Source organism: Mixophyes fleayi, chromosome 2 (assembly GCF_038048845.1).
Source record: "Mixophyes fleayi isolate aMixFle1 chromosome 2, aMixFle1.hap1, whole genome shotgun sequence".
In the NCBI taxonomy this organism is placed as follows: domain Eukaryota; kingdom Metazoa; phylum Chordata; class Amphibia; order Anura; family Limnodynastidae; genus Mixophyes; species Mixophyes fleayi.
Genome location: NC_134403.1, coordinates 911,981 through 935,632, shown reverse-complemented (window position 1 = coordinate 935,632; position 23,652 = coordinate 911,981). Strand labels below are relative to the sequence as shown.

Here is a 23,652-nt window from a genome sequence, read left to right as displayed (position 1 = left end):
GGATTATGACTCCGAGCCTCGGTTTCAAGTTTTCATTTGGCACCAATACCCGGATCTGTCTCGGATCCGACTCGGATCGGCAACGTTCGGGTGGGCTCGGATTCAGGAAATCCGAGTGCGCTCATCTCTAGTTTTAACGGTAATATTTTTGGAGCGCGGGATTTTCGGCGATCCCGCCGTCACTTGAATATGCCCCTTAGTGTCATATTTACTTTCCCAGTGCTTCACTTCATTTTCAGCAGCAAAGAAACTGCAGAGAGGTCAGGGGCGGACCTAGACTTTATTTTTATGGGGGGGGGGTGGGGCGATTTAGCATAATCACGCTCCTCCTTTAGTCTGATTGGCCCCGTTTGATCGCCCACGATTGGCCCAGACCCCTCACTGCTTTGATTGGTGTCTTGGACATAATTTAAAGATAGGCTTGTGCTGTTCCCCCTGGAGCTGCCACTGAGAGGGGTACAGATAATTTTCTGCGTGTTCTGTTTTCCTAAAATCACAGATAGAAACAAGAGCCAAAACATAAGTAAAAACAATACACTAGAGCCAAAATTCATTAATACATAGTCAGGTTCCAAAAACAATTTACCTTACATTACAGACAGAGTGTCACAGTTTAATGATGGCACTAACTGGGGGTTTCTAGAAGCTTTCTCCTCTGTTGTGATACAAGTGTGGGGGGTTCTGGGCAACAATAACCTCCTCCCCTCCTAAGTGAGCTCATTCAGATGGTGGCAGAGGTTGGAGTAACGTACCACTTCACTAGGTCTCTCTGCAGATAAGTGCAACATGAAATAGTTAATAGAATATGAGCAGTGGAACGGAAACCTCAGACTTGGGCTTTCATTTCCACTAATGTGAAAAAAAAGGAAATTGATTCAATTAGATTACATTTTTTTTTTAAATAATAAAAAATGTTATTCATTAAAAATGTTTTATTCAAAGAATACTGGAAGAATAATTTTAATGATTTTCATGGTGGCTCAGTGGTTAGCACTTCTGCCTCAAAGAGCTAGGATCATGAGTTTGATTCCCGATCAGGGCACAATCTGTGTGGAGTTTGTATGTTCACCTTGTGTTTGTGTGGATTTCCTCCAACACTCCAATAACATACTGATAGGTTAAATAGCTGCTAACAAAATTAACCTTAGTCTCTGTGTGTGTATTATGGAATTTAGACTGTGATCTCCATTAGGGCAGGGACTGATGTGAGTGGGTTCTCTGTACAATGCTGCGGAATTAGTGGTGCTATATAAATAAATGATGCTTTGTTACTGTCATCTAACAGATTGGGTATAGGTGTGGTACAATTACTGCCATGATGCTTATTACATATGAATCTCCTTGCAAAATATAAGTATTTGCAGTAACTTTTATGTATAACAACATTGGTTACAACTCAGGGAGAACATGTGAACTTTTAAGTGTGCCCATGTACAGGCAAAAAGTGCACAATTTTTAATACACTTTGGATTTTTGTCAGGTTAGTGGTGCTGACTTCTATGTGACAGCAGAATATTATATTATTCCAATATAATCCTGGTTCTGTACAGCTTGCCAAATGTCCATGTGTGTTGTCTCCTTTAGAATCATACTTGCTGCTATGAAGGTCACGCAACCAGAAAGGACCACTCTGTTCAAGAAAGAGTCAAGTGGTTCCGTGTACCGGATCCCTTCACTCATCTATATCAAAGGGGAGAACATCTTTCTGGCCTTTGCTGAGAAGCGTAAGAATGAGAGTGATGTCAATGCCGAGTGCTTGGTCATGAGAAGAGGAGTCTACCAGACCGGTTATGTAACAGTAAGTACATAACAGATTGTTGGGTATAATAGGGAGATCACATATAAATTATTATATTAGCAGAATACTGAATTAACACCATATGTTGGCAAAAAAAGCAATAACGAAAAACTTCAAGGACTTTGGACAGACAGGAGGGATAATGAGGAATTTGTTTTAGTAACACATACCTTTATAGAGATAAAAAGTATTACAAAAGGTATTTATGATCAGTTTAACGAATGTAGGGTGATGAGTGTGGCTATCAGTGCCAAATGCAGTTAAATGCCCAACAAAGATAACAGGCAGCAATTAAAGGCTTTTTAGAGGTTAAAAAGGATCTAATTTAAATACAGTTCTTAAAAAAAAATGCAAATGTAGCCCTTGATGTATATAGGATTATTTACTAGATATGTGGTACTCTGGTCAGTAGGTATAGGATGCTGTCAGGATAAAGCATAGATCTGATATGCTGAAATAGAATATTGGATGTCGGGGCCCAAATAAATCTTTGCATGAATACCTAAATTATCCTGATGTTCAACTCAGATAAATGTGTGACCAAATGATCCCAGGAGGAGGTAATTGAGTTAGGTAAACCCTTTGTGCAGAGACCAGCTTAAGATATGCAGATCACAGACATCCATTGTATTTGATCATGTATTTCCCTAGCTAATTGACTTCCTTCCAATAGGTAGTGTAAACACAAACTATATCTCCTGGGTGTAAATTGGAGAGCCAGACGCCTAGGTGCAAATCTTGGAGACTCTGGTATAAAAATCTGCATAGTCTTTATGCAGGTATATAGAAATATGATGTTCAAAGGAAAATGTTGTCATAGTTTATATTTTGGGGAAATCTGGATGGCACTCCGTACTGAGGGGCAAAAACCACACAAGGGTCTTAAAACGTAGATACCAACTACCCCGGGAACAACCATAGTCACATGTATTCCAGGATGAGATTGGATATTGTTGTAATCTCATCATATTTGGTATTTAAACGTGCGGGAGATTATGATCGGTTTATTGAGGGGGGTGTTATTTCTCTGAGATATATCTGTGAAGAATTACTGACAGGTCAAAAGTTAGGAATAGTTTGACCAAACCTGAGGTAACACCCAGGGGACAATACCGCCCCCACATTAGCATTCACACTGCCCCTGTGAATGCCGTCCCATTTGAGTTTGCTTAAAAACCTGTGTGTGGAAAGGAGAATTTGTCAGCTTCTTGGGGAATCAATCTAATTGAAGGACTGTCCATCTTTCCTGCCTGCCCCAGGCATACAGATTATTATTTGTAAGTAATGCTCTGTACTTTCATCCCAGTTGTTTTATAACTGTTTGCAATTTTTTATTTGTATGTCAAATCTTTATCCATTATTTTTGTTATCTGTATGCCCTGTACTTTTTGTATATTAAATCTACAATTTAATAAGTTGCATCCTTGATACTCTAAAGAATCCATTAGCCTTGTTAGAAGAGATTGCTCGTCCAGGTTACCCCTTGGAATGCCAGTGTGTGATTTGTTGATACATTTGATTAACAAGCTGTGTGTGCTTGTATTTACATTTGTGTAACAGTCTGGAGGTGTGAAGAGTTAACCCTGCGTGTGCTGGTGTGGGTCTTGTTAGTTTGTGGATAACTAGAAGCCTGCATGCCAGCGTGGGACAGTATATTGGGGTCCTATTGCCCGTACCCAATAGGTGGTGGCTGTACCTTGTAGTGTCTGGGGGTGTGAGCGCGCTGTGTTTGAGGGCGATTCCGTAGGTCTAGAACCTGCGTGATAGGTGAGAGACTGCGGGCTGAAATCGTGTGTGACCTCATACAGCAAACACCCCAAAGTCACGGCAGCTGGGAGCGTGTTCGTGACAGATGGCAATATTCTTCCACTCTTCTGAGAAAGAGTCACCAACTCCGACACAGAGAGAGGTGAATCCTTTGCCCAAGACAAGACCCCAGTGACTGAACATCTTAAAGGATTCACTTTTTGGGGGTGTATAAAAAGAATGAATATAGTGCTGATTTCCGCAGTGCTGATTTCCTCCACTTCAAATTCATACTTGCCCCTTACAGTTTGGCCCTATCACTCTCTAAACAATCCTTCTTTAAGGTTCTCATTTACTCCCAATCCCTCCCCTCCCTGCTCATCTGTCCCCCCTCCCACCCTCCTCTGTGGATGCAATCTCCTTGCCCTGCTGCCCACTTGCTAGCCCACCCTTCTTTTCTTCCTTCACTCCAGTATCTGCAGAGGAAGTCCGCAACCTTCTCTGCTCCTCACCCCCCTCACCTGTCTGTTAGGGCTAACGGTAAATGTCATGAACTTGTAGAACTGGTAGAGGAGGTCTTCACCTATAGCAGCCGCCTTTCCCGTAGAGATGAACAAGCTCAAAGGTACTCAGATGCCTTCAGGTCTTATACTCAGAGTAGTACAAGCTTATGGATTTTCTGTAGCGCAGGCGAGGGCAGAAGCATGCAGCAGTGTGGAATCCAGGCTGAGGTCAGGGCCGGCAGAAAAATAGAATATCCGGAGAACAGGCAGAGATCAGGGTCACGAGCAATCAAACAAGGTCCAGTAAATAAGCCAGAGGTCATACACATAAGAGTCAAGAGTCAATCCATGTAAGGGCTCACGCCCCAGGTATCAACTCCAAGAACCGCTTCAGAGGTCTTCGCCTATAGCAGCCGCCTTTTTCGTAGAGCTAGACGCGCTCACAGGTACTCGGAATGCCCCCAGGTCTTGTTCTCTAGTAGTAGGAGTTGATAGCCTGAGAACGTAGCGCAGGTATTTAACAAAGAGGCACCGTGAGGGTCCCGGCAAAGGTTTCAGGGTCAGATCAACAGCGTCACTATCCAGGCAAGAGGTCAAGGGTCAAAGGCAATTCAGCAGCGTCAGTATCCGAGCAATAGGTCAGGGTCACAGGCAAATAAGCAATGTCAGTATCCAGGCAAGAGGTCAAGGGTCACAGGCAAAACAACAGTGTCAGTATCCAGGAAAGGGGTCAGCAAAGGTAATAACGATAACAGGAGCAGCAACACAGCAGGAGAAGTATGCAGGGTAGCAGGGACTATAACCGGCAGGAAGGCTTGCCCCTTCTTGCCTTAAATACCAGTATGAAAATGAAAATGTTTGGGCACAGGAGGGATAATTAGCCACCTGAGGCTAAAGTTATTTCTTAATTAGCGCACACACCCGGCTGCCCTGGATGCCGCGACGCGGCGTTGTAGTGTGAGAGCGTCCCGACCTTGGCAACAGCAGGGACAAATCGGATGTGACGTCCCGGTTGGCTGGGGCAGAGAGGAGAGCGGGTTGCGGCGGTGCACGGAGCCGCGGCAGCTCGTGACAGTACCCCCCCCTTTGAGGAGGGGTCAAGGAACCCTGACAACCAGGTTTTCCTGGAAATCTTTTAAAGAATTCATCAAATAATTTATTATTATTATTATTATTAATATTTATTTATAAGGCGCCACAAGGCATCCGCAGCGCCGTACAGAGACAAACACAATCACAATACAATGGGAGACAGCACAGTATAGTAAACACAGCAACTCAGTACGCTCAATGCACAGCTAGAGAGGGCGGGGAAGGGGGAGGGAGGATCCGCAAACGACGGGGCCCAAGAAGGAGGGTGCGGAAGACAGGGAGACCCCCAGGGGGGAGGAGGGAGCAAGAGTGGGCGTGGGGTGGAGGACCCTCGAGGAGGAGGGCTAAGTAGCTGGAGAGCAGAGTTAGAAGTGGTGGAAACAGGAGGAGAGATGGCCCTGCTCAGAGGAGCGTACAATCTAAGGGCGTATAATCTAATTTATCTGAATGTAAATTTCTTTGCGGTACCCAGGAACGTTCTTCAGGGCCGTACCCCTTCCAATGGACTAGAAAATAAATTTGACCCTGGACTTTCTTTGAGTCCAGGATTTTCTCGACCTCAAATTCTTGATGTTCATCAATAGATATAGGCAGAGGTCTAGAGGCTCGTCGGGGTCCGAATTTTCTGGAAGACAGAACAAGTTTCAACATGGAGCAGTGGAACGTATTGGGAATTCTTAAAAGATTCCGGGAGCTTCAGTCTGAAAGACACTGGGTTGATTTGTTTTAGGATGGAAAAAGGTCCAATAAATTTGGGCCCTAGCTTCTTGCATGGTTGACGGAGTCTAATATTCCGAGTAGATAACCATACGAAATCTCTAACCTTGAAGGAACAGGCAGAACGATGTAGGTCAGCAAGGACTTTGGACCTAAAGGAGGCTCGAAGTAAGGACTGATGAACCAATCTCCAGATTCTTCTAAGCTGGGTGGCCATAGACCTGGATTCAGATGGTCTATTGTTAGACAGAGAGGACAATGAGTTGGTTCTGGGATGGTACCCAAGGTTGCAGTAAAAGGGAGTGTGCTAGGAAGAAGAGTGGCATGCGTTGTTATAGGCAAATTTAGCGCATGGGAGAAAGTCCACCCAGTTGTCGTGTTTTTTTTATATATATAACCGCAAACATTGCTCTAGGGACTGATTCACCCTTTCAATTTGTCCGTTTGACTGCGGATGGTAGGCAGATGACAGGCTGAGACTGATACCCACAAGAAAACAGAAAGACTTCCAGAAGGCTGCCATGAATTGTGAACCCCAAAAACTATATCCTCTGTGAGGCCATGGAAACGAAACACGTGTTTGACAAATAACGAGGCCAGAGAGCGTGCTGAAGGTAATTTGGTCAAAGGAATAAAATGAGCCATTTTACTGAAACGATCCACGGTTACTCAGATGGTGTTGCACCCAGAAGATGGAGGTAAGTCGACAATGAAGTCCATGGACAAGTGGGTCCAGGGTCTGACCGGGACTGGTAAGGGCAACAATAGACCAGAAGGGGATTTCCGAGGAATCTTGCTTTTGGAGCAAAGATTACAAAATAGTATGTATTCTCTGATGGCTGCAGTTATAGATTGCCACCAGACAACGCGGGAGATGATTTCAATGGTCTTAACGATACCAGGATGTCCAGAAGTCTTGTTGTCATGACACTCTGAGAGAACAGCCTTCCTGAGGTGAATAGGTACAAAAAGTTTGTCTGCTGGAGTTTCGGGAGGTGCTTGTGGTTGGAATTGTAGGAGGGTTTTACCCAGTCCTTGCGTGAAGGCAACCAGCACAGTCGAGGCAGGGACAATAGGACAAGGCTCTGAGACAGGGGTCTGGTAAGTGACAAAACTATGCGATAGGGCATCAGCCCTAAGGTTCCTTGAGCCAGGCCGGTAGGTAATGATGAAGTGGAAGCGGAAGAAGAAGAGGGACCACCGTGCTTGTCTGGAATTTAAGCTTTTAGCTGATTCAATGTAAGACAAGTTCTTATGATCGGTGTATATAGTGATAACATGTTTAACTTCCTCAAGCCAGTGGCGCCATTCTTCCAAGGCCCACTTGACGGCCAACATCGTAGTGTTCCTCAGCGGAAGAAAATCTTCGGGATAAGTAGGCACAGGGATGAAAGAGATGGTTTTCAAGGTCTTTTTGGGATAGCACAGCTCCCACTCCTATATCCGAAGCATCGACTTCGATGATGAATGGAAGGTCTGGATTAGGATGTCTCAGAACAGGGGCAGATACAAAAGCACATTTCAAAGCCTCAAAGGCAGAAATTGCGACAGAATGCTAGATTTTAGGATCAGCTCCCTTGCGAGTCAGAGCCGTAATAGGAGCCATAAGGATAGAAAAATAACTGATAAATTTCCTGTAGTAATTAGCGAATCCCAGGAATCTATGGATGCCCTTAAGATTCGAGGGTCGCACCCAGTCGAGAATGGCCTGTATCTTCGTGGGGTCCATAGAGAAGCCTTTCGGGGAAATAACATATCCCAGAAATGTGACTTTTTAGACTTCAAATTCACACTTTTCTAATTTAGCATACAGGTCATGATGGCAGAGTTTCAGAAGTACTTGTCTTACATGCTCTCGATGTTGTTTTAATGAGCGGGAGTAAATCAATATGTCATCCAAATAGACCACTACAAAGTAGCCCTAGAATTTTCGAAGGACGTCATTAATCAAATCTTGAAAGACAGCTGGAGCATTGCTGAGGCCGAAAGACATGACGAGGTATTCATAGTGGCCCGTTTGAGTATTAAAGGCCGTTTTCCATTCGTCGCCTTTCCGGTTACGAATTAAATTGTATGCTCCACGTAGATCTATCTTTGAGTAGATCTTAGCTCCTTTAAGTTGATCGAAGATGACCGAAATAAGTGGCAAGGGATATGTATTCTTTATGATTATTTTATTTAACACCCTGTAGTCAATACAAGGCCTCAGGCTGCCATCTTTCTTGACCACAAAGAAGAAGCCTGCCCCGGCAGGTGACTTGGAAGGCCTAATAAAGCCTTTCTGCAGGTTCTCCTCTACATACAATTCCATGGCTTGGGTCTCTGGAATAGACAAAGCTTATAATTTTCCCTTGGGCAACCTAGAACCTGGGATAAGATCAATAGCACAGTCGTACTCCCGGTGAGGAGGGAGAATATCTGCTTCTTTCTTCGAAAAAACGTCATGGAATTCACGATAAGGAAAAGGTAACTGCTCGGGCAAGTATGAGTAACCCTGCGTGGCAGGGACAAACAAGAGGAAGAGCGCAGAGGTCCCCACTGAGTTATCTCACCCTTAGTCCAGTCGATACAGGGATTGTGAAGGGCAAGCCATGGATAGCCCAAGATCAGAGGTAGTGAGGGACAGTGAATTAGGTACAGTGAGATGGTCTCGGAGTGAAGGGCACCAAGCTTACCTGCAGTGGAGGTGAACGATGATGAATTTCACCTTTGTCCTGGCGATTCCCATCCAGCCCATATACAGCGATGACGGATTCAAGAGGAACAGCTGAGAAACCCAGGGACCGGGCAAGGGTCAAGACTAAAAAGTCTGTCCAAGAATGCGGGAACAGATATATCTTGTCCACCATACGTGAGCTGGGCAGGTATTAGCAGGGAATTTTTTGGAGAGATGACTTGTAGCCCCAAGTGTACTCTCTCCATGTTCACTTGGCCTGGTCTTTTCCCGGTTTAACGGGGCAGGTACGAAGCAGATGGTCCTTCTCTCCACAGTACAAGCAGAGGCCCACAGTACGCCTCCGGGTTCGTTCCTCTGTAGACAACCGGTAGGCTCCCAGTTGCATGGGTTCAACCTGATCGCTGGAAGAAGCTTGAAATGGAACAGGGAAATGGTTTAGCAACGGTAATAACGATAACAGGAGCAGCAACACAGCAAGAGAAGTATGCAGGGTAGCAGGGACTATAACCGGCAGAAAGGCTTGCCCCTTCCTGCCTTAAATACCAGAGAGGAGAGCGAGTCGCGGCGGTGGCCGGAGCCGCCGCGGCTCGTGACAATCCAACAATACAGGCCAAGAATACAGAGCAGGTCAGCAGTCAGGAACTGAACGCTATAACCTCCCAAAACCATCCCTTGACCCTGCCTCTCTCTCTAATTACTGCCATATTTTACACCTTCCTTTTCCCTCTAAACTTCTCGAACAAGTTGTCTACAACCGTCTCACATCCTTTCTCTCTTCTCACTCACTTCTTGACCCCCTTCACTCCACTGAAACTGCCCTCACTAAGGTCACTAATGATCTTCTTTTCGCTAAATCCAAAATGCACTTCTCCATTCTTATCCTTCTCGACCCCTCTGCTGCCTTCAATGCCGTTGACTACACACTCCTTTTGCAAACGCTCAAATCTATAGGTCTCTGTAACACTGTCCTCTCCTGGTTTTCCTCTTACCTCACCAAATACTCCTTCTCAGTCTTTACACGCATCCACATCCCCCTCTTCCCTTACCTGTCGGCATTCCCCAAGGTTCCGTTCTTGGCCACCTGTTTTTCTCCCTCTACACCTCCTCCCTTGGTTTCCTCATTCGCTCCATTGGCCTCCAGTACCACCTCTATGTTGATGATGGCCAAATTTATCTTTCATTCTCTTACTTTCCCTTCCCTTTTTTTCTCGTGTCTCCTGCTGTTTCTCGGCCATCTTATTTTGGATGTCCCAGCGCTTTCTTAATCTCTATTTTCAAGACTGAACTTATCGTCATCCACCTCCCCCCCCCTCTCTATTCTGTTAATGACACTACCCTCCTTTCTGTCCTTCAAGTCTGGTGTCTTTAGGTAATCCTTGATTCCTCCCTCTCCTTCAAACCTCACATTCTGTCCCTTTGAAAATCCTGCTACTTCCACCTTCGGAATATATCCAAGTTACAGCCCTTTCTCACCCATGGAAACCACCAAAACTCTTGTTCACTTACTGGTAATCTCTCGCCTTGAATACTGTAACCTCCTTCTCTCTGGCCTACCTGACGCCCACCTTGCCCCTCTTAGATCTATTTACAATGCTGCTGCCTGCCTCATATTTCTCTCCCACCGCTCTATCTCTGCTCTCCTTCTCCACCAGTCCCTACATTGGCTCCCCGTGGCCCACAGAATTAAATTTAAACTCCTCACCCTCACCTTCAAAGGTCTCAATCAATCACCCCACCTATATCTCCAACCTCATCTCTACCTACACTCCTCACCGCCCCCTCCGCCAGTGGACGACGCTTCACTACATCACTGATCATCTCTTGCCACTCCTGTCTCCAGAACTTTGCCCGGGCTGCTCCCCAGCTGTGGACTGATCTTCAACGTTCCATCAGGTCAGCCTCTTCTCTCAAAGGCTTCAAGCGTGCCCTTAAGACTCATTTCTTTATTCAAGTCTATCAGTCCTCCTGCTAACTCCCTTGTCCCGGCTTTCTCCCCCAGTCAGTACTACCCTATTTGTGTCTCCACCTTACCTTTAGGATGTAAGCTGTTGTGAGTAGGGCCCTCTGTCGTTGTGTTCTCCTTCTAATATGCCATCACCCCCTGTACCTCTTGGCCTTCTTTCCTAGCCCTGTGAATTTAAGCTTCAGCCTACTTCTCGCTGATTACTACCATCACTCTCACTCACTGTCCCAGAAATATTTTGATCTGCATTACCATGTTACCTGTGTTTTATTTTTTTCATATTTATTCATTCATTCAGTTTTTCTGATCTTTGTATTTTGTTCTTCGTGTATCATGTTGTGTCATGGATCACTGTTTTCTGTATATGTCATGTACAGCGATGCGGACCCTTTGTGGAACCTCAATTAAAGATAATAATAATATAGGAATCCATGGGGTGCTTATGGTCAATTTGTAAACAATGAAATTTTCTACACTTGACATAACAGTCTATTTATTACCTGTAGAATACTGCAACAATAGGAACTTGTTGATTCATATAATTTATGTATTAATTCAATATTAAACAGATAAAAGAACAGGATTTTCCTGCACGTGTTCTATGTTGTTATTATAAAACCTGAGATATCACTTTATTTCTTTCAGTTACTGCACAATTCAATAAACAGTAAAATTGTTTTCAATCTTTCCCTTAAGCAAGTGTGAACTGAGTTCCTTTTTAGTGGAAGAGAGGTAGGTCAGGTAACAGTTCATACTGAGCAGTAGTGTGTCAAGAGAGTAGCAGCTACGGGTGGACTAGTTTAACCACATTTTATCTTTGGCACTCACTGTTCTCTTTTGCATCCTTGTGCCCTAGTCTGTATGTGACTACTTATGTATGTTCACCTGGACAGGACTTTTTTGCCATTCTTGCAGTAAATGTGTTGCAAGGAAATTGTTAGTCTCTTACCTGCTCCAGTCTCTAGTTAGAGAGTACCTGGTAGTTCCTATCCTCTGTTCCTGGTATCAATTCTTGTAGAGTCTACACCTGAAGTCCTGAACAGTCCTCCTCGGATGTTGGCAAGTTTACAGGCCTCTTCGTTGTATGGGGTGATCTGTGGCTGTCTCTATGACTTCTGCTCCTCTTCCTCTACCCTACCCTTTTCACCATCATTAGTTATTATGTCTACTTTCCTTACTCCCCCTCTCCATCTAACGGTGTGGCTATTTTCTATCATTTTACTCTTTTTATCCTGTCACCTGCATCTAGTTTAATCCCTTATCCTACCTATTATGTCTGCTCTCCTCTTTTATCCGCACATGGCTCTCATTCTCTTTATTGTCTTCCATAACTCTATTCTCTACCTCCTGTCCCTCTTTCTTTATCTGAGTCCTGCACCTCTGACTCTCCCCTCATGTCTCTGATAGTTGTCCTCCTCCCTTTTAACCCTCTGTCTCTTTCAGACTCTGTGCTCCTTCTGCTTCGCTCTCCGTCACCCTTCCTATCAGCTTTATCTCTTTACGTCTTGTCCATTTATATCTTTCTCACAAACTCTTCTGTTCCTACTCACCCGCTTTTCATCTCGCTTCAGATCTCTCATTGACCTCGGCTCTCTGACACCCCTCCATTTACTATCTCTCTATTGCTCTTCCACATACTCCTGATTTTCCCTTCTTTTATTTCACTTCCCACCTCTTGCTTTCATCTCCTGTCTTGGACAGTCATGAGCAACGAGTAAACTGCAGTTCTAAATTTCTAAACATATTACCCCTATGCAGCTGTCCGGGGTATGAAAGACTTTCCCACATACAGTGATACAGCTGTGCACAGTTTACTTTCAGAAAATTCATTTGTGTTTGTGCATACATATAGAGAAGCAAGGCTTGGACATTTTGCATGAAACACCTCGATCAGCTGATCACTGCTCCTATGGTTTGTAAATGCAAACCCTGGACCAATGCAAAGTGTTCTAGAGGCAATGGTGCGGAAAATATGCTGTAACCTATATCATCCAATAAACTTTGCATTAATTTCTAAACTGTCCTAGAAAAAACTAACAGCTAGAATCTGATAGGTTACTATGGTCAACACAACCTTTTCTACACAGCTAGCTGAGGAATAGATTCCATAAATGTCCCTATTGTTTCCTGTGGAGATTCTATCTGGAGTGTAATGGCAGACCAGATGTATATCTCATGATAAATGATCATCCCACAGATGCTCGATCGGATTGAGATCTGGGAAATTTGGAGGCCAAGTCAACACCTTGAACAATTTGTCATGTTCCTCAACAATCTTTGCATTGTGGCAGGGAGCATTATCCTGCTGAAAGAGGCCACTGCCATCAGGGAATACCGCTGCCATGAAGGGGTGTACTTGGTCAGCAACAATGTTTATGTAGGTGGTACGTGTTAAAGTAACATCCACTGAATGCCAGGACCCAAGGTTTCCCAGCAGAACATTGCCCAGAACATCACACTGCCTCCACAGACTTGCTTTCTTCCCATGATGCATGCTGGTGCCATTCCTGCCCAGGTAAACGATGCACACGCACCAAGCCATCCACATGATGTAAAAGAAAAAGTGATTCATCAGACCAGGCCACCTTCTTTCATTGCTCCATGGTCCAGTTCTGGCCCTCACCTGCCCATTGTAGGTGCTTTCGGCAGTGGACAGGGGTCCGCATGGGCACTCTGACTGGTCTGCTGCTACAAGAAAGCTGCAATTCACTGTGAGTTATGACACTCTGTATCATAACCAGCATTTTTTTTCAGCAATTTGTGGCTACAGTAGCTCTTCTGTGGGATAGGACCAGACGGGCGCCTTCACTCCCCACGCACATGAATGAGCCTTGGGTGCGGTCACAACGCCCAGCCTGTCCCAGAAACAGCAATCTGAACAGCTGGCCATGACTGGTGTTTCATTAATTAACAATGAATACAACTTTTTTGCCACCACAAAGGATTTATCATGATGTCCTTACATTCACCAGAACCACTTACTAATGTTTCACACTTAAATCACATAAATATGTAGCACAAGCCTCTCTAGGCTTCGTAACTTCACAAAGTATCACAGAGAGTACGCTAGATAAAATCGGTGGTAGTCAGTTTCACGGTACCCCGACAGAGGACAGAACGACAGGAGGAGTGTGATTACCTAGTACACCGACCTTCCAAGAAAACTACTGATCACAATCCAGATTACTTCATATTCCGATTGGCTGGCTTGTAGATTGCTGAAAATGACGTGATTACAAACACTGACTTCCCTTAAAGCGGCGCTGGACGGACCTGCCTGTTATTTATTTCCTGTAAGTATTAACTTAAAGGATAAGGTTAGGGTTAGGATTAGGGTTAACCCTAACTCCTAACCCTAACACCCCTAACCGCTAGATAATACTTACAGGAAATAAATAACAGGCGGGTCCGTCCAGCGCCGCTTTAAGGGAAGTCAGTGTTAGTAATCACATCATTTTCAGCAATATCAGCAATACAGAAGGCACGCTGGAGGCAGGAATGGACCTGATACTCTGGCACCCTAATGGTATCAGAGTCAGGTTTATATAGTGGTGCACAGAGATAATAGGTCGGCGGGCAGTGACGTCACTGACCGCCAACGGAGAGCCTGAATCATGTCCTGTTGCTTAGTAAAGGAACGTGCTACTGCGCCTGCGCAGTAGGTGCACAGATGGCCGAGGGAGACTACCTATTAACAGAGCTCCCTCAGCCGGAAGTGGCAGGCAACCGTCCCTGCTCTATGGTGCGATGCGGGGGACGATGCCTGACACCCATGACCTTGTTGCCAGCTGTCCTTCCTTGGCCCACTTTTGGCAGATACTGACCACTGCATAATGGGAACACCACACAAGGCCTGCTGTTTTGGAGATACTATGACCCAGTCATCTAGCCAACACATCAAATTCAAGACCTGACTGTTCACTTGCTGCCTAATATATCCCACTTGTGACCGGCTGGGCTTACTTTGCCATCTGATCTGAAGGGGGAAAGAGGAAAGCAGGGATATTCTTTCTACAAAGTTTATCTTGGTTTCGTTCCAACCATCGGTAACCGACTGTTACTGACCACTCCTACTGGTCACCTTGCCACCAGACACTCGCCGACTATGAATGCCAACTACACACTAGTTGTAGGAGAATTTGGCTGCCACCACTGGACTCCTTGCAGCGCCCATAAAGCTTACTTCAGTGTAGCTGGTATAGCTGCTGCAATGCCTCGTTGCTGTGGGCAGGCTGGTACCTCCTGAATGTTTACTATAGATCAGGACTGCTGGTAGCGGGCAAAGCATTGACACAGAGATGCTGGGCTCAACACAGGACAAACTATTATCTGTTGGTCACAGGATACAGCAGGTAAAAGTTGATGGCAGAATCTTCAAGCAGTGATGGTTTATTGCTCAAGAGTCCTGACAAGGACTTTTACACACCAGTTTGAGGTACTCAATCAACACTATATTCTATTTATCACTAGGACTGCAGTGCATCCAATTAAGTCAGTGCTCTTTTCTTCCCTTTGGTATACATTACATGGTCAGACAGAGCTCTTTTTATACAGATTTGGACACAAATCCTGGAAGGGGTTAAACCAACCCCCTTTTCCGACCAGACACTGAAACGTCTGATATATTACATCAGATATTTACCACCCAGATGTGATATATTCTCTAAATTTGGAGTCAATGTGATTTTAAACTTTGACAAAATGTACATCAATTTCCTAAATGAATTGCTGGTTGCATTATTTATGTAGTTCATCTATCTTTATGACAAGTCAGAATAATAGGTAACAACCTTTTGCTGGGCATTCGGGCTAAAGCATGTGTTTGTTAGTTCTGAGATGAAAAGACTTACTTAGCGTTTCCTGTCTTCAGCAAAACAGATTTCCTCTAACCTGGCATAATACATTAGAAATACATTTTGCATACAGAAATACAACACAATATAAAAAATCAATACATTTGCAATGTTATACAGAGGTGCACTGCACCCCTAATTAAAATAAATATCTACAGTACCTTATTTCTAAGTGATCCAGCCACACCACTCCTTGACAGGTGCCATTGTAACGAGATAAGCAATGTTATTAACCTCAGTTGCCTGTGATTTTAATGTTGTGGCTGATTGGTTTTAATAACAAGCAGGTATCCCCACATTATACAAGTAGTGCTCACATGACTATCTATAAGCCAAAGTGGGTGATATATAGCCAGAGCCGTAACTTAGAATTCTAGCGCCTGGGGCGAGAAAGACAAATGCCGCCCCCCTAGCCCTCAATTTTAACCAAATGAACCTAAAATATGCCTAAATTGTGCCCCCCTTCAGCGTTGCGCCCTAGGCGATCGCCCCCTGTCGCACAGCCCTAGTTACGGCCCTGTATATAGCTATATATCAGTAGTGCTTATGATCATATATCAGCAGTTCTCATGACCGCACATCAGCAGGGGTGATTGTATTAGTAGTGCTTATATTATACCAGCAGTGCCCATAGGATTATAGACCAGCACAAGTGGGTGCACAATTTGTACCGGTGGTTTCAATATGATAACAAATATGGTTATATGCCAGCAGAGGTTGAAGTCCATATTATGCAAGCAGTGCCCATGAACCCATCAGTAGATGTGTGTGCCCATGTTATAAAAGCAGTGACCATGACATACCAGCAGAAGGTGCCATTATACGGCCATGACTTTGCCAGCAGAGTGTACCCATATTCTACAAGCTGTGCACATGACTAACCATATTAGATGCCCTACTATACCAACATTTCCCATGGCTGTGTCAGCAGAGAGTGTCCATATTATATAATCAGGACTATGGCAGGCAACAGACCTTGGTGGTGGTGGCCATATTATACATACCAAAGAAGTGCCCTGTACTCTCATTACTCTTACTCAGAGCTTCTGACCATCCATAGCCTTCTACGTCCAATCCCTTGGTGGCTGGCTTGCTGCTGAGTGAGAGCAGTGTCAGCTGGTGAAACTGTGTAGGAGGCAGAGTGGAGGTCTCTCACTTTGCAAAACAAGAAACAAGTTGCATCACATTGCTTATGATAGCGGCACGTCATTCTTGCCTCTTGGGTTCTGCATCAACAGAGCTCAAGCCAGAACTGTGCCGGCTGGGTAATAATGCACAAGACATCTTATTACACTCAAAAATTACAGTGTGCAACTAAACCCATAATACCCACCTGGTGATAGGCACCCAGCTAATTTGCTTAGTGGGCAGTTCTGTAGCATGGGCAGGAGCCTAGAGCTCAGACAGGATATGTTGGAGTGGGAACGCAACATCACACTGATGACTGATAACTGCACTGTCAACATGATTGTATATGGAAGATGGGTTTTTCAGTAGTTGTTTTAATGTATATACAGTATAGGCAACTCCATAATGACACTCTTATAGTAGGTATACAAATTTTATATTGTACCCTGGGCCTCTGCTACCATTAGGGGTGCCCAAAACACTCAAAGAATGGCATGTCAGTGTTTTTATGTCTGCATGGCTCCCCCACACCGAGCGTAGGTTGCTGACATCAAGGATCAGCAACAGGCAGCTTCGGACCTGTGAAGTTGCCGGCTGCTGTTTCTCTGTGCGCTGTGTTGGTGATGTCACATTTTAGCGGCACACTGGAGAGTCTGAGGAGCAGAAGATGCCACCCCATCTGAAGCAGGTGGCAGGGGGCGAAGCACCGGAGTGGGAAAGGGGGGCATCTACGTTTCTGGTGGTGCTTCTGATGGCCCTGGTTGTACCATTGATAATAAAATATATCCATGGTATTCACAGAATTTCTGAAGTTACTGAAACAGATTATTAATACCAGAGAATTTTTACAGATTGATCTATAATAAACATCACCACTCTGATCTCTATCTGGCCCATACTAGATTTCATTTATGATCTTGCATTTACCATTCTCATTTTGCATTTTTCCAAAACTTATGTAAAAGTCTACTTTTCTCATAGATAAATATTTAGTAATCTTTGGGACCTCAGAACCTGTAAACTTGTAATATTTTTCTTTTTAATTATTTTAAGGTTTCCAAATCTGGTGGTAATCGCTATTATGATTGTGATTACCCCGACAACTAAACTAATATGTTGACAGAATAATTCTGATTACTATGATTCCGACATGAATAAAATATAGACTTACTATTACAAAGACACAGAAGATCTCCGACCTGGCTGTCATTAAATCCGAATACAGAAAATCGCGGGACTTCACATTGACGTTACTTAAGACATAGGCATTTCCGGATTTAAAGCGGCAACGCCAGGACCTACTCTACAATCTCATCTAAGGGATAGGGTTAGGCGCTGTGCCTGGCTATTTCTGCTTTAAATACTAATGTCACTGTATTACCTTACATCATTGTGAACTGACGGAGTTTTCTGTATTCGGATTTAATGACAGCCAGGTCGGAGATCTTCTGTGTCATTGTAATAGTAAGTCTATATTTTATTCATGTCGGAATCATAGTAATCGGAATTATTTTGTCAACATATTAGCTGTTGGGGTAATCTGAATTGTAATAACGTACATCACCCTCACAATCATTTCATCTTGCTTCGAAAATGGTCAACATAGACACCACACTTAGTAACAAATATGGATAATTATTTCATAGGAATAATAAATGTTACATGCTCTTTTCTTTTCTATTGTTAGTGGGAAGGTGTCCAAAGCTTACATGATCTTTGCTTGAAGAAACATCGTATGATGAACCCTTGTCCTGTCTATGAAGATGCCACAAATGTTTTGTTCTTATTCTTCAACTGCATACCTGATGGAGTGACGGAACAGTACATGAAAAAGTGGGGAAATTCTTCCAGGCTGTGTTACGCCACCAGCGTGGATTGTGGGAAGACCTGGAGCAAAACCTTCGACATCACCAACGTGGCCAACAGCATCAATAAACTGGTCGCCCTCTTCTTGTCTCCTGGACACGGGATCCAGACACTCTCTGGAGCACTTATAATTCCGGCCTATGTTTACGTTGCTAAATATTGGTGTATACGCTGGTGGTTTCCTACAGCCCACTCATTTTACCTCTACAGTGACGACCAGGGGAACACATGGCATATATCTGAACGGATTGACAAATATGCGTGTGGCGAGTGTGAGCTGGCGGAAATAGTGTGCGAGGATAACAGGAAGATGCTCTACTGCAATGCACGTACCTCATCAAAGAAGAGGGTGGAGGCCCTGATGCTGAACGTCGGAGGCGAGTTTAAGATTGCCGAAGAAAGTCGAAAGCTGAAAGAGGTAAAAGATGGATGTTTTGGAAGTGTTATCAGTTTCCCAGGGATTGGGCAGCCAGGGCAGGAGGGCGCTCACTGGCTTTTATTTTCACACCCACATAAGAAAGAACGCAAAGGTCTTGGAATTTTCTTAAATAAGTCTCCTCTGATATCTGCAACATGGTCTAAGCCGTGGATCATTCACGAAGGCCCAGCGGCTTACTCAGATCTTGCAGACTGCCAGGATGCCAACACTTTTGCTATTTTATTTGAGAGTGGAGTTGAAAGTCCATATGAGGAGATCAATTTTTGCCTCTTTACGGTGGAAGATGTTTTGGAGAACATTAACAAGAAAAAGAGTTTGTTTGGATTATTTAGAAATTGATTGACTCAATTACATAACTTTGAACTGTTTAAAAGAAGCAGATACTATGAATTATACTCAAATAAGCAATTCAGGGTCTCTCATCTACAGTAGTAACATCTACCAAAACAGTGTAGATTTTCAGAATAAACCAGTTTCGAGACAGTTGGAATATGAGGGGATACCGTGATCTACCATATATCTAGTTATGATGAAAAGGGGTTATCCGGAAAATCTGTTCTATGAGCAGACTTGAAGGACCAGTGTCGAAAAAAACAGGGATATGTAATCTTGTGCTTATGCATATATGATAAAACTATATCAGTTCAAATTGTCTTACTTAAAGGATAAATATATACTAGTTAAAAGAATGGTTTATTACCATTCTATGCTCCCAGTTAAATCTAAATGCATTTGTTATTGTGCACAGAAAACCTAATATCACTACACATGGCACCTAATAACAACAGAGAGGTGGTTATATTGCTTAGTCCTCCAGGTAACATTTACACATATATAATTGAAATGGTAGGTTGCTGATATTTAGGATGAGGGAGTACTCCTGTATTATTCAGCAATCCAGCTAACATGGGCTTAAACATGACAACAGGGAATAATGCAGCACCCCAGACCAGAGAGCAGAAGTAACCTAAGAGTAATACAGATATATGTGGTAATACAATCCATCACACAGTTACCAGCCGGGGGGGCTCAAAGATCATTAGACAATCCCCATTTTTAAGGAAATGTCATGGAAAAAACTTGATGATAATGTGCAGCCTGTCTGCACTACAGGAAGCTCTCACTCAGGAGCCACTTAGTCTGCTGAGCACACAATGCAAATGTGTCAACCTCACATCAAAGTCCAACCCAAAAAGTGACATGTGGGCGATAGGCAGACGAGTAGTACACAGGCATCGTGCTGCCACTTACCAGAAATAGAGGATGAGTCACCAGTCTCTACAGACAAAGCTTCAATAGTCAATATTAGAGATAGCGAGAGAGTGGGGGCAGATTTTACTAAAAAATATTTTCTCATTGAAGAAGCTGGAAAATCATTTGTTCCTGTGCTGTGAAGCTGTGAAGAACATGGTGATTCATATAAAGAGATCTGTCATGCATTTATCTTCTGCTAGGAGATATAAATGAATATACAAATCCTATGTCGACTTCTAGCTTGTCAGCATCAGAGTTTGGACAGGGTTCACAATTTATGATTCTTCTTTGTTTACATCTGGCTCATAATCCTCGGAAATGTTGTGGGCCCCGCCATGTGGCCCCGGAGCTGTGAAAGCTAAGATCTTCCTTAAGTCAGTTTATATTGTGTCCAGCTGATGGAATGAAGGGATCCACCAAGGAGTAAAACCAAAGAACGATCATTAACCTCTCACTGAGGTCCAGGAACATCAGGAACACAATCTATGTTGTTGAGATGTCTTTTGTGCATTGTATGTTTACTTTGTATTCACTGTATTTATCTGCTTCACTAATAAACTCAATTACAAAATGTGATTTTGGAGAAAAAAAATCTCTTTATGCTCTTGTCAATAGAAATCATTTTACTGAATCTATAAATAAAAATATACTTTTCACTACTTCTTACGTGTTTTTTTCCATACTTTATGTATGCAATCTGTAACAACTAACATGGGATACACGGTGACATTTCCCTGCCGTTTCCTTATGACCCTCAGGCCACATATGAGGGCCACAATGTAGGAAAAAGATGCAAGATGTTATGTCCTGATACACTTGTATCTAGTTGTTTCTTTCACCTCACAATACAAAGCTACTCTTACAAGGTAATCACATGACTTGTTTTCTGCAGTATAATCCTACAATTCATTAAGAGATTTTTTGTCAATCATTACTGATTCTTCTGCTACCTTCTGGCAGAAATAAAGAACTTAATAGTGCCCTTTTACCACATATGTGTATCTGCAGGAGAATCCAGTTTACAGTAAACAACAACCTACCCATGACTCATTCTTTACGCTCGTTAAACCCATAGGGGCCTCATATTTGTGCACCAAATGCATTCGTATAAAGACTGCAACACAAACAAAACGAAGCAGTATTTCTATTTCAGGTGTACAAATACATATACTTGTGTCCAAAGATTGCATAGCTGCAGCTGGGAGGTGTTAATAGTCACATTACCCGATTCATACTCAATATAATGTAATGAAGGGAATAGTCAAATATAATATAGTCATATAAAATGTCATGAAATACAAACACCCCACATCTATTGTTTACCACTTCATAAATGCCTTAAGAATCTTCTTTTCTGCAGTCGCTCAAATGTAAATGATGAATAAAACAATCAACAGCTGCAGCTTGACATAAGGCAGCTGCAGACTTCTCCCGAGCTGCCCCCCTTCACTGGAACGACCTCCCTCGCTCCATCCGTCTATCACCCAATCTGTGCTCCTTCAAGCGGGCACTTAAAACTCACCTGTTCCTTAAGGCCAACCAACCATCTACTTAACCTCTCACCTCTTCTGTTTCTCACTGGCTCCTTTTTCTCTCCCCATTGCTTCACTGGCTACCTCTTGTGCCTGATTTTGTCTACCCTCCTTAGGATGTAAGCTCGTATGAGCAGGGCCCATCTTCCCTCCTGTCTCCAGACCTGTTCTTCCGCTCCGTCTTTACAGTATTTGCCTGCCTGGAGTTTCTGAAGTTCTGGTACTTTGTGTTTACTGTTCTGTATTGTTTTACCCTGTATAGTCTACTGTTTGTACCATGTACGGCGCTGCGGATACCTTGTGGCGCCTAACAAATAAACGATAATAATAATAATAATGAATGCACTGTCAGCTGCCGGAAGCGCATGTACTGAGGTACGCGGATGTGTTGGCACTGTTTGAACAGTGTATTAAAGTAATTCTATCGTTTTAAAATAAGCATTGCCCAATCAATTGAATGTGTGTCCAAAGCACAAAGTGATTTATTTTTAACAGATGTAAATAGTCAACAATTCAATACATTATTATATCATGATAAAGTACAGTACAGCACAGCCAATACCAAAAGATAAGTACATACCAAATGCAATCGCTTGCGCACGCTGCGCAATCACCGGACCCGATGGACAATATTCTGTATAGAATATTGTGTCAGAGTTGACTGAGGCCCCAGTGAGATGCAGCTAATATATATACAGTCAGTGTTTCATTGTGAACAATAGAGATGACGTAGATTGTTTCTATAGGTCCAGACGTTGGGTGGGTCCAGGCCAGACAGGTAATAGGTTGATTCAATCTAAGGAATCCAAAGGTGGGGGTCTTCTCTCCAGGGGGTCTGCTCCTTTTCATAGCCAGTATCATACAAAGGTTTTACTCTCTAATATCAATAACTAAAGTATGCAATGTGCGATCTCTTCGCCGACTGCACCGGACAGCTGCTGATGATTAGGGCTTCAATATGATATCAGGCATGACACCTTTCCTATTACCTAAACCTTTAATAACACTACAATGTACATATAATCAACATATATCTATATATATGTATATATATATATAGACTAATAATAAACTGAATACTATCTGCTCCTGAATTACGGTGTAACAGAACCAATATGAAATTATATAAATAACTAACTGTTGTAATGCGAGTGTGTGCGTGCGTATTTTACCGTGCGAACGCACCACGTCACGTAACACGTGGCGTACGCTTCGCAATACGCACGGCAAACCAATATTAAACCAATATACTTTCGTTCATCCAATTATACGACTTCAACAGTCCACCCTTTGATAGTACAATAAACTATCACCTTAAAGATGTTATAAGCAGGATCTCAGTACCACGTTTCATTGTTATGTAATACAAATCCCCTTTGGTGTATGTCCACACTGTTTGTAGATCTAAACAAGTTATCATAAGAGAGAGTCTTAATCCTCTAAACGACTTCTTCTTTTACTATAAACCGTACACTTCTGGAGCTTGGAGATAACTTTTTGTATGCCCTTCAAGGGTGCAATAAAACACTTAATACATTATTTGGAAAGGTACATGGTACAGTAGAACGTGTATCAGCTATACAGAATTCTCTACTATAGTTCTTCAAGTTTAACAGGTTCTTCTGTCCAACGCATGTCTTTAAGCTCAGAATACATTTAAACACTTCATGTTCATCAATAGCATCATCCTATGTCTATCAATAATGTCATATGCAATCTCTTTCAGCTTGCGTTAATATACACACATCTCATAATGTCACCAGTTCTTTTCATCAACACTTGTGGGCGGGCTATTGTCTGTTCGTTCTTCCCAGTCTCCCAAAACTCAGATTTAACAGTAATCGGCTTGTAAAGCATTGGGAGACTTCAGACTAAGGGACCTAGGTGTCCTACTTTTTCCCCTAGTGACCTCCCACCCATAGTTCGGGTACCTCAAGAATATTTAGTGGAAAGAGAACTAATCCTACTTGATATAATCACTGAGGCACGCGTGAGCACGCCCAGCACTTTGTTTGGTCTAAAACCTTACCCTCCCAAGAATGATTATCATTCTCAAGGATGCCTGCTCAAGTCCGAATATTACT

At 43.2% G+C, this 23,652-nt stretch overlaps 1 protein-coding gene across 1 annotated transcript in view; it reads left to right on the top strand.

Moving 5' to 3' along the window:
* LOC142140610 (piwi-like protein 1) overlaps window positions 1-23,652 on the top strand; it is a 228,542-nt gene that overhangs the window by 6,669 nt on the left and 198,221 nt on the right. Inside the window, 1 exon segment of the mRNA XM_075198311.1 lies at window positions 1,585-1,798. Coding sequence (XP_075054412.1) covers window positions 1,601-1,798 — 198 coding nt within the window. The 5' untranslated portion in view covers window positions 1,585-1,600.